Consider the following 11,870-nt stretch of genomic DNA (forward strand, 5'->3'; position numbering starts at 1 on the left):
GTAATGAAATACAACAGACACTGACAGGCCTCTGCGTCTGCCTTTCTCTGAAGAACTACTGAGGGGAGGAGACAACCAGGTGAGGAGAAACTGTTCTTATCTATCAATTCAGTATTTTGATCATACAGACATTAGGCTGTTGTTGTTGTGCTATTAGCTAGCTGATAGCTAATGACTTTGCTAGCAAAGCTAGATAACTAAAAAGCTTCTCCCCTGTATCTTTAATGATATCAGTCATTTTTAGTATCGCTTATGCAATAAGGGCACATCGCCCGTCCAAAATTGATCATCTCCATAATGGATAAATGTCCGATCTTCTAATTTCCTTTGCTGCATAATGTACATTTCATTAATTCTAGCGTTAGGTAAATGTGTCTTTAAGGAGAATAACACTTAAATAATAGTCCAACAAGGATATTCATTTAGATCAGTGTTTCTCAACCTTTTTCAGCCCAGCGCCCCCCCAGCCTTTATCCAGGTCACTCACCGCCCCCACCAAAGAATTTGTAGGCTACTTTGCACTGACTATTTTATTATTATTACTATCACTATTGTAGATGTTTTGATTTTTATGCTTGTTTCTGTATCATCAAAAATAATTTCCCAGAGAACAAAAAAGTCATGGGAATAGAAATTATTTTCACAGGCGTCTAAGAAAATTTTAATGAACATTCAAGTTAAAATCTGTAGGCCTAACAGCAGCCAGTCAGAGTGGAGATCATATACAGTTGAACCCTCGCTGTAAGGCGGTTCACTTTTCACGGTTTCGCTGCTTCGCAGATTTTTTTGTGCAGTTTTCCCCCCACAGTGTTCCTCATTTTAATTGACCATATGATTGATAAAAACAGTCTCCGCGCTTCTTCTCTACATGAGTGCCAATAAAGTTATGGTATTTAATACAGATTGGCCACTCAGGAGATGGAAACTGAAACTTTGAATGCCAGCTGGGAAAAAAAAACTGTGGCCAGAGGCAGCAAAACGTGACCGGAGGCTCTTTGATGAGATCCGTCGCTCTGCCGTAGATCCAGCTGTGAATCTCGTAAAGCAGCTTGGAGGAAACGCTTCAATGACGTCACTCCGGATCCCGATTGATGAACACGCACATCCGCTGACCTGAAAACAGGTTTTGTTCTTTGGTTTCAATGTAGAGTATTTATTTATGCTGTGTAATAACTGTAAAAAAATAAAGGTAACTACTTCACGGATTTCGCCTCACGGGTTATTTTCGGAACGCAACCACTAAGAAAAACAAAGGTTCACTGTAAATGTAGAGTTTACTTCATTTTTGTCAAAAAGCGTAAAAGGCTAAATTTCAAAATGTTGTAAAAACGTTTTTTTTTAAATAAAAATCTGTGCGGGGGGGGGACAGCCCACAAGCATCCTCATTCCAAACACATTCACTTAAATTTTCACTTTATGGCACATGTTCACATTTTTTATTGACTGTATATCAAATATATTTTAAATTTAACTGAAGATATGACATAATATAATATATAAAATACGAAAACTTAAATCTTATTGTATAGACTGTCATCAAATCACTACGATGCCTGTAGGAATTTTTAATGTCCAGCAGGTGTCAGTATTGAGTGACACAGAATCAACAGTTTTGCTATGTGTCGAAACGATACATGACGCCTCATCTACTCATCAGTGGCCCATTAGCATGTCGAGACACTCATGAATGTTGGGACAATGGTGATGATAGTGGTAGGAGTTTGTTCCACAATTGTTTAGTTTTTGGTTTGACCCCTGCTCCACCACCTCTGTCGTGTCCTTGGGCAACATTGCAGTAACATGACACTTCACCTATACAAGTAGTGGTCAGAGGGCCTAGTGGGACAGGTGCTTGGCAGCCTCACCTCTGGTAGCTGTGGCTCCTATCCATCATGACTGAATGTGGTGTGAAGTCGGGGTTGCACCAATTAGTCGACTAGTCAATTATTTTCTCTGCAATGACTTTTTTCTGGGCGACTAGTCGCAATCACATGACAAAACTGATTTTTCCAAGGAAATGAAAGAAGATGGAGTAGGTGAGTTGGTCAGAAAGCTCAAATTGTATAAAAATGTAAATAATTTAAACAAGATAAACTGTAAATTACAGCATAGGCTCCAGAGACTTTAGCTCGCGGTAGTTTGGAGTGCGACTCCCGTCCTCCATTGGCTGGGCCCAGGCCTCTCTCCCCCCGCTCCGCTCTCTCTGCCCCCTTAAAGGCAGATTGCTGTCAAATAAACTAGTGCCGAAGAAATCCTTAAAAGAAAAGGCTACCGAAGTAATGTGCGACAATTTGGCATGATGTCAGGCTTTTTTATCCCTCAACTGATCAGTGTCACCGGTCCCTGATACTGAAGCTTCTAACCTGGCAGCTTTACGCTCTTATAAAAATATGATTTGACTGCATCTGTACACTAAGTCCAAGCTTCATCTGTAGGGTCTGACAGAGGCGATCTCTGCCACTGTCTGCATGTCGGTTCATAGAGCCGAACCGACTGAGTCAGCAGAGCTTCCTGCTGCGCATCGGGCGGAGGAGCAGCAGGAGGCTTCCTTGAATTCAACTGTAACCAAACGGGATCCGTTCATAATACGTTTGGTTTGTCATGTTCCAAAAGCGCCATTGTGGTCAGTGTGATAATTTGACTCCTATACGAGTAACTATCCAGAGATCATCAGTATCAGCCGGTGTTTGAAACAAAGAAAAAAGTCAGACCCGACTTTGTGCAACGAAGTTTTCTCTGCTGCTCATGAAGAATGATCTGTTTATTGTTCTTTTAATTCGGCATAATAGACTTAGTAAAGGCGGGAGAAGGGGAGGGTGTGTCAATATTTGCAGTAAAAATAGCTGATAAAACCTCCAAGTAGTTGTGAAGGGTTTTTGCGCTGACGTCACTATGACGTCACTGCGACTAGTAGACAACGACTTGACTATTATCATGATGTAGTCGACCTTAAAAAATATGTAGTCGTTCAACCCCTAGTGTGAAGTGCTTTATGGGCCTCTAGACTTGATGAGGCGCTATGCAAGTCATTTACCATTTTACAGCAACAACCTTCAGTCAGAAGCCTTTTTAAATAAGGCTGCTACTGGAGATTATTCTTACCGACGCAATCATCAACCACAATTACTCTTTAAAGAGACTTAGTTGACATGAGTTACAACATTTTCCCTTTTTTGGCATGAATACAGTATGAATCAAATTCTAAACCCACCTCTCATTCCTCTGTACGAAATTTGAATCAAAGTGACAACACTCAAATAGCTCTTGCTTTTTTTTTAATGGGGATTCTCAGATTTCATACAGATGTTGAAAGTTAGCATCACTGGTGGAATGCAGGGTACACAGAGAATTTTAAGTCTGAAATCACTTTCTTACCGCTACTCAGCTGAAGAAGACCACATCATTCTATATTTAGAGTGAACAAGCTCTCATGTCTTACTTCATTCACAGGTTTTGGTAAGAAAAATATTCTGTGGGAAGTAATAATTATAAAATCTTCACATATTTGAATGATGCTTAGTTACCCAAGTCAAGCAGAGATGGACATATGCAAATACCTCTGGTAGAATTGTAGGACAGCGCAGTATGTCATTGTTTTTACATGGAACTGGAACATAAAGGAGTTTTTGGTGTACATACTGTTTGGGAAAAAATTAATTGGTATAATTAACAACTACTTCACCGGGCACCAATACAACCATCACTACTGATATCTGCTGTTTCCAATTTGTTGTTTCAGACTGAAGGCCATTTCAAAGTGTGGAAAGTGCAGCACTGGAAGCTAAACTGGCCAAACGGATTAGGAATTTTGAGAAGTGACATCAGGCTGCACTTTGTTGGAATGTCAGTCACATTAATGTATGATGGGCTGAAGTGTGTGAAACACTTCTGACTGAGTGGATCCATTCTCTAGCTCACTGCATCATGCTTTTGGTTGTGGTGCAACTAAGATGTCAGTCAGGCTTTCAGAGAGAAACAGAAAATGAGAGTTTTTATCACTACATCTGTCCACATTTGGTTCTGTTCACCTTCTTCTGTATTTTGGAGTATTTTCTTCATACCTCTTGTTTGTCTGATATGAACTCTTAGACCACCTCTTCAGTCCTTCATTCTTAAAACTAAAATAATTTTCTTCTTCTTCAGCCTTTAAATCTGGCTAGAAATGACCTTACAAGTTCGGAGCCATAGGAGAGATTATCCACAGTCCACATGAACCTAATCTAAACATGGGAAACCTTTTGTGTTTCTCTTGCTTGTTTAATGCTATACAACCATTTAATAACCCTTGCATTTCGCTCCACAGCTGAGATGCCATAGGGGACGCGCTCACCGGCCTCTTCCTCTTCCTCCCCTTCATCCTCTTCTGATATTCCGTCGTTGGAAGATCGCCGTGACTGGTCACAATCGGAGGAGATCATAGAAGCTGATCGAAAGTTCAGGCTGACAATGTCCGAGTTGGCCCGTGCAAAGTTTTCAGGACCCACTGCCTCCAACTCCTCAGGGTCAAGGCCGCAATAATTAAAAAAGCGTTCCACATCTGCTCCGGCCCGGGCATACCGATCTGACAGGTCCGACTTGGATCTGTGCAGCGACGAACGACGAGTCACGTTTGAACCCTGCTCCAGATCAATGTTCAACTCAGCTGATGCACTAGCAGGGTCTCCAAAGTCACACGGCAAAGACTGTGGGGTTGTGTTGTCGCAGGGAGTAGGGGACATTGGTGGACGTGCACGTGGCAGTGACAAGGACAGTGCAGGAGGGAGAGAGGTGGACTTTGGTTTGGGAGGGAGGGGTGGAGCTGAGGAGCTGCTAGACTGAGTGGTGCGCAGCGGTTTACCGTTGCACAGTCGCAGGAGGTCAGATGATGAGTGGGAGGTCAGGAGAGGTGGCAGTGGGGAATGAGAACGCTGGACAACTCCTTCACATTCTCTTTCATCTTGGACTCGTCTGCTAAGGTTCAGGTTTCCTGCTTGTTGTGGAGTGCGACGCCCCCCGCTGGCCACTGGTGGGACCTTTAAGGAGTGAGAGAAGGATCTGAGAGAATGCGAGGTGCTGGGACTGGGAGCTGAGTCTGAAGGTTGCTCATTAAGGGTCATGGTGGATCTGTATGTTAGTGGCATCCTAGAAGGAGAAACAGAAACGGAGTATTAGAAAGCACCACAAGCACAAGTGACCACAGAGGACCTACACATGAGCATAATGTTATTATAGTAATCACTCTATTATTGAATTTGCTACACTGTGTCTTGGACAGCTGTGTTATTCTGGGACAGAGTTTTAGAAATTTCTAGTATGTTAAACAAATCACGTTTAAAACCTGATTTAAATTTCCAGAAGATATATTGTTTAATTAATGATGTAGATTTTAACAGTGTTTCTCAACCTTTTTCAGGCCAGCGCCCCCCCAGCCTTTATCCAGGTCCCTCTACGCCCCCACCAAAGAATTTGCAGGCTACTTTGTACTGACTATTATTTTATCATTAATATTACTATCACTATTGTAGATGTTTTGATTTTTATGCTTGTTTCTGTATTTATCATCAAAAATAATACATATAATATAATAATATAAAATAATACATGCGTCTATGAAAAATTTAATGAACATTCAAGTTAAAATCTGTAGGCCTAACAGCAGCCAATCAGAGTGGAAAAAATATTATTTTGTGCCATTTTCTAGTTGTTCAATCTTCCACAAAATGACCAGATAAAAGATGAACAACATGCCAGTTTAAACTTTGAACTATTTGCAAAACGACTGAGCTCTGCAGCATTAAAACATGGATAGAACTGTAACTACATTAATCATAACTCTTCTTCTCTTCAGTGTTTGTCAGTTTCTGGTGGTGCAGCTCTGTGCTGCCTTCAGGAGAATGGGACATCAGAGTATCATCCATAAAACTTCACCCTCATGGCATTTATTGTTCAAACCAGAGCTTTCAGTGGAAAAACTAAAGTTCCAGATCCTTTTAATGCCATACAAATATGAGACAGAAACATGGATTATATCTTTATATAGACATGTCTATTGATTATAGATTAATAGTTTTACTGGACAGAAATGACAAAGAACAAATCTGGTTCTTAATCAAATCCTAATGAGTCAAATTGAAAGTGTCATGGAGTCATCAGCCTCATGACATTAACACTGACATGAAAAATAATATTGAATAATATAATATTGAAATCTAATTAAAAACATAAATAAGTGATCAATTCTTTACTGTTATGGTCTGTAAGATATATTTATTCTCAGTACTAGATATGGTCTCAACAAACCCATGACACTTCAACAATATTATTTTACCTTTTATATGGAAATAGTGTCTGTTTATTCTTGCCATACAGTCTCTGTATTAATTATTGCTTTAAAGGTCTTGCCATACCAGTTTATTCCTCTGTATTTCCTTTAGTTAGTTTATTCTTGCATTTTGTTCTTCATTCATATCCATTTAGTTTCCTTTGATTATTATTATTATTATCCTCTCTTGGTTTATTGCCATGTCCACTTTAGTTAATTTCCTGTTGCTACATTTATTTTATCATGTATTGACCACCAGCAATCTTCACCATAATTCACATCTAGTTCGTCGCTCCGTTTTATGTCCCGTTTCTCCTGTTTCAGAGTTTTGCTCAATGTGCTCGTCGTGTTTTTAAGCCCCTAAGGTGCAGGGCGGTCGGGAAGCGTGTCGATGGGGAAAAGGCAGACTGACATAAACCTTTTAAAACAACGGAAACAATTTCTGCATTCTGATTGTTGAAATTTAAAAGTGCTGTGTTGTTCTATCACCCCGTTTCATACCGGACCACTTACAGCACCGTGTTAACGCTATACAATGAACGCTCTCTATCGTGGTATCAGCCATGGAGGGATTTCTTGATTTAAATGGGTTCATTTTTCAGAGGGATACTCAGTGAGGGTATCGTGATTTTAGCTACCAGTAGCAAGAGAGGAGCTGCGCCAAGAAGCTAACAGAAGCTACAAACACTGAATAGAAGAAGAGCTGCCATCGATACAGTTGCAGCCAAGCATGATTTAATGTTACACAATACAGTTTTACCAAGTTGCTCAAAGTCTAAACTGGTATTGTTGTTCATTTAAGGTGTAAAGTTTACCTTCGACCAAACGCCCCCCAAAGGCATCCCAGCGCCCCCCTTTTGTAAAAATGTCTGCCAGCGCCCCCTGCCGTCCTCTGAACGCCCCCTGGGGGGCGGTACCGCCCACGTTGAGAACCGCTAGTTTAACACGTCAAGAATTTATACACAGTTACTTTTGTTTTTTTAAACATACATAGCCATGGAGCACTGGCAACCTTGCACAAGGTTAAGATTCTATCCACAATTGTTAAATTAACAATGTTTATTTTGGAAAAACATTGTAATTAAAATCTCTGAATATTCTCTGTTGCTGGTAAAAGAGTCATATTCTGCAATAACGAAAGTCACTGAATTTAGTGTGAAGTGCTTTGGGGTCCTCTGGACTTGAAGCGCTATATGAGTGCATATCATTTGAAATAAAAGAACTGCTCTTCTTATTAGGACTACTATATATAATAACTGACATTCATTTGAATCACTAAAAAGCAGGGTATTTAAAGATCTTCCTGAATCTTTGCAGCATCTGAAACAATTTTTTTTCCAGAAATTCTGCTCATCAAATGGTCTTCATTCTTAGCCTGTAGGTCTAGTTGTTTGTAAAGGTCAAACATCCTGTTTTGACGTTCCATTGGTTTGAAAATATTACTAAGCCACCCATTAATATGTCTCTGGGCAAATTGTCCTGGTTCTGGAAATGTATTTATGTATAACAATGGCTGTGCTGATGTGCATGTTTTGTAATTTAAAGTAATTTATTCATGATTTCCTTTTCCTTTTTTTTTTTGTTTTTTTAAATCTCTCTCTTTCTTACTGTTTATTTAATGTCACATGCTGTTTTTATTTTAATTATGTAAAGCACTTTGAAATGCCTCGCTGCTGAAATGTGCTATACAAATAAAATTTGATTGATTGATTTGTATCATTTCCTAATTTTTAGCCATCAACTGCCTTTCAAAGTTCATTTTTTAGACACAAAATTCTTTGGAAATTTAATTCCCATTCATTTGGTTCTTAATGTTTTTATTTCCACTGGATGAAATTCCATGTACTGTAAAAACATAAAATTCCAGATATATGCAATACCGTATGAAATGTATTTACACCCTTGGACTTTTTCCACTTTTTATTGCTTTTGCAAATCAACCATGAACAAAGGCTCTTTTGACAAAATAAGTTACAAAAAACAGTAACTTTTTGTAGTAGCTAAAAAGTTACTACAAAATAATAGTAATAAAGAATATATAGCAAAAATAAGTGATTTTTACTGTTGACGATAATAGTCTCCAATTTGCATATAAAACATGAAAAAAACTATAGAAATTTTAATAGTCAAGACTGTTAAAGATTTGAAAAACTTGGAGAGTTCATAAATATTTGCTTTTTATGAAAATGACTGATGTTAAAAACAGCCTTCGCAGGTGGTGCACAAAATAAAATAAAAAGACCTTAGAATGACTTGGTTTCCTCCAGATATCTACATAGTTTCTCCTATCAGAATTTCACAATCACATTTCCATCTTCCAATGATCAAATTCAGAATCATTTTATATTAGGCAACAGTTTTTGCTGAGGTGTAAGCTCAAAGTTAGTAAAAATACATCTTTCAGCTTTTTGTTAGTGTCGTGTTCAAATCTTAGCTTATATAATCAGAGATAGAATTAGGCATTAGAAATACTCCAGACAATATGCAACCATCAGCAGGGACTTACCCCAACGGTGTCCAGCTTCTGGCCATTCTGGCTGATGACCTCATGAGGACGGTACTTTTAGCTCCACCTGACAGTCCTTCAGAACCTGCTGCTGAAGATGACGATGAGTTCAGCAGATTTTTTAAGATCTCCAGATTTAAATTCTGCCGTTTGCCGCTGCCACAGCTGGACGCACATGTGTCTGACTTTGCGTTGTTATTGGATGCTTTGAAAGGGGTCCCGACTCCGTTCCCTCCTCCACCAATCCCAGGGCTTTTCTTTGACAGGATGGAAGGGTCAACAGTGGGCTTGGCCAGGACAGGCGGTTTGACTGGTTCTTGCTTGGCATTGATGACCTCCTGACTCTTGACATACTTTGCTTTGTCAGCTTCTAGTCTCTCAACTGCACTCAGGCGGTTTGGGTTTGGTTCCGCCTGAGAACACATTAAAAATTAATTATTCTATGTAAATAGTTTCAGGCATGGAAAAATAAACATTTCATCATAAAGCAGTATGATCCAATTACCGCATACTTCTGCAACAAACCAATCAGATCAATGAAATGTTCTAACCAAAGAACATTCTCTACAATGACCACAAGTATGTTTGAGGAAGTCAAAGTGAAGATTTAAAGCCAGAGGGCTTTAACAACTGTCAAGAAAGAGCCACAAAAAGCAGTATCCAGTAAGATGGAACTTACCCAGAGACATGTAACTATATACAGGAGTGCTTTTCCACTGCAGGTTCCTAAAGGTTTTTTCTCCAAAGCTTAACTTTCCAAAGGCTTTTTATTTACCCAAGATGTTTTCTGTGAGTTTGAATGGAGTTTGAAACCTGGGCAGTAAAATATAACTCCTGACACTGAGAAGGTCATCGTTCTGGAGGAGTGCTATGACGATATGGGGGCACAGATTTCGAAGTGGTGGTGCAGGTTGTCCCTCTTGTGTGGTGGAATGTGTGTGGGAACTCGGCTACATTGTTGAGTGGTGGTCTCCTGGAGGGTGGTCTACGCCTCTTGGGGACATTTCGGACATTCTGAGGGGTACTGAGCCCTGCTCCTTTGGGACTTTCCGATTTGGGAGGGGTCATAAAACCGCCCTTCCCTCATTGAACTCTCTGGGTCCAGGCTGCTATGGATCACAGTTCCCTGTTCTTTGAATGGGTGGCACTGAGGATGAGGTTCTCCATCCTCAGTGCCGGGTGGATCAAGCACCTGGCTGGTTGGGTGACCGGATTCCAGGCTCAACCTTTGCTAGTAGTAGTATGATCCAGTAGAATAGCCCTGTGTGTCTTTGCTACTCATGTGCTTCCTTGCCTCCCTGTCGGGTGGATTCTTGCTGAGGGAGAACGCCAAGAGGACGTCTGTGGAGGAACAGAGGCTGCCCGCCCTGCTGTTCTGGGCTGCTGAGCGCTGGAAGGCTCATGACCTTCTCAAGAATATTACTTCCTCTTAAGTCCAAATGACAGTTTAGCACACACATCTACAACACATGTCCATAAACACACACAATCACAGTTACATAATCCAAAAGGTCAGAGGTCATACCAGCACAGGTTAAAATTACATAATACAACCTGTGTCACAGGATATCATGGGCAACCGTAATTTAATAAAGTTAATCATGCAATTAGGACACCATCCCCTGAAGTTACTATTGAATTATCATTAGCCAAGGGTCCACACCCCGTGTAGAACAAGGGGCTGGTTTTTACCAGGCGGAAGCATTCATCTTTTTCATATGAAACTGGATGCCATATGAGGAGTCATCCAGCTTCTTCATATGGTTTGCATGGAATGCTAAAACAGGATATATAATAAAAAAAAAAGAAGAAGCGCTCCAATTAGAATTACAATTAGCCATCTACAAACATTATTTCTAACAATTTACACATAGCTGTTAAGCTCTGAAATGAATTTAAAAATCACTTTTAAATTAGAAGAAGTTTGAAAAAATTGATCTTTAAAAATAAAATCATTCAACATGTGTAGGGTCAGAGCAGTAACTATGGACACCACATTGTAACGCATCATTGTTTCACCATGATAAATGGTTCAAAAAAATGATTAAAAGGCCAAAACTAATCTGACCTTCGACCTCAGCTGTAGGAGTCCTCATTAAGACCACAACAATGATATTCTCACCTGCCTTCTGAAGTACTCAGGGCCCTTGTTCAGGATGCGAAGAGGTACAGTGGAACTGAAGGGCGTGGTGGGGCCAGCAGACTTGCTACTTGGCAGGGGAGGAGCCAATGTCTCTGTCGGCATGGCAACAAGGCGATTGAGGTGGCCGGCCGTGGTGGCAATAAGTGCGGGGTGGTTGACAGAGGGTGGGGTCACTAAGGAACCCCCAAAACATGAAGACACAAGGTGGAGGCAAGAAAAAAAAATCTAAAAGCAGGCAAACCCCCTCACCCTGCACATCGCTTTTGCGAGAAGGCAAGAGTTACTGAGAGGGTGAAGTGGGAGAATACTGTAGTCACATAAACGGATTGAAAGGATGATCTCTGCTCTCTAATCTGTTAGCTCTTTGGATTAGACAGTTTAAATCATTTAGGTTGGGCAACAGAACAATGGAAAGGAGGCAAATGAGTGCAGTGAAAGGAAAGTCAAACTCCAGACGTGCGACAACAGCGTGGCGTGGATAAGAGATCCCATTCAGCCAGGGGACAACAGAGGCTGTTAGAAAATCAACAACCTACTGCCTCGCCACTGAGACCAGCTCTCCCTTCCACCTGATAAGCATCTGAAAAGGGAAAAGAAAAAAAAACAGTCAATGGAGTAGTTGGACATCATTTACCTTGCAATATAGAACTGCAGAATTTCTGCAAGCAAACACAAAGTAAATCATCCATTCATCTGAAGTCAGGCCATGATTGAGTTTTGTTGGTACATTGGTTATGATGGTCAAATCTTTTCTTACTTGTTTTGTTTTTTTAAATAAATGTGAAAACAGAAGAAACAACTAACAACAAACTGACATCTGCATCTGATTTAGTGTCCACTAAATGAATGTTTCTAGCTCATAACTTCTAAGTAGCAGAGATGAAAAATAAGCTTACGCTCGTCCGAACAAAAATAAAGGA

At 40.2% G+C, this 11,870-nt stretch overlaps 1 protein-coding gene across 5 annotated transcripts in view; it reads right to left on the minus strand.

The window, feature by feature from the left end:
• Nucleotides 1-3,258: 3,258 nt before the first annotated feature.
• Nucleotides 3,259-11,870, minus strand: part of fam110b (family with sequence similarity 110 member B) — a 28,086-nt gene continuing 19,474 nt past the window's right edge. For all 5 annotated transcript variants that reach the window (XM_008433552.3, XM_008433551.3, XM_008433550.3 and 2 more), the window contains 3 exons: nucleotides 10,930-11,530; nucleotides 8,808-9,220; nucleotides 3,259-5,121 (listed from right to left, as the gene is read on the minus strand). In XM_008433552.3, coding sequence (XP_008431774.1) covers nucleotides 4,221-5,121; nucleotides 8,808-9,220; nucleotides 10,930-11,052 — 1,437 coding nt within the window. In that variant the 5' untranslated portion in view covers nucleotides 11,053-11,530 and the 3' untranslated portion in view covers nucleotides 3,259-4,220. The remainder of the gene's footprint in view (nucleotides 5,122-8,807; nucleotides 9,221-10,929; nucleotides 11,531-11,870) is intronic.

This window comes from Poecilia reticulata, chromosome 17, assembly GCF_904066995.2.
Source record: "Poecilia reticulata chromosome 17, P_reticulata-male-v2, whole genome shotgun sequence".
Taxonomy (NCBI): domain Eukaryota; kingdom Metazoa; phylum Chordata; class Actinopteri; order Cyprinodontiformes; family Poeciliidae; genus Poecilia; species Poecilia reticulata.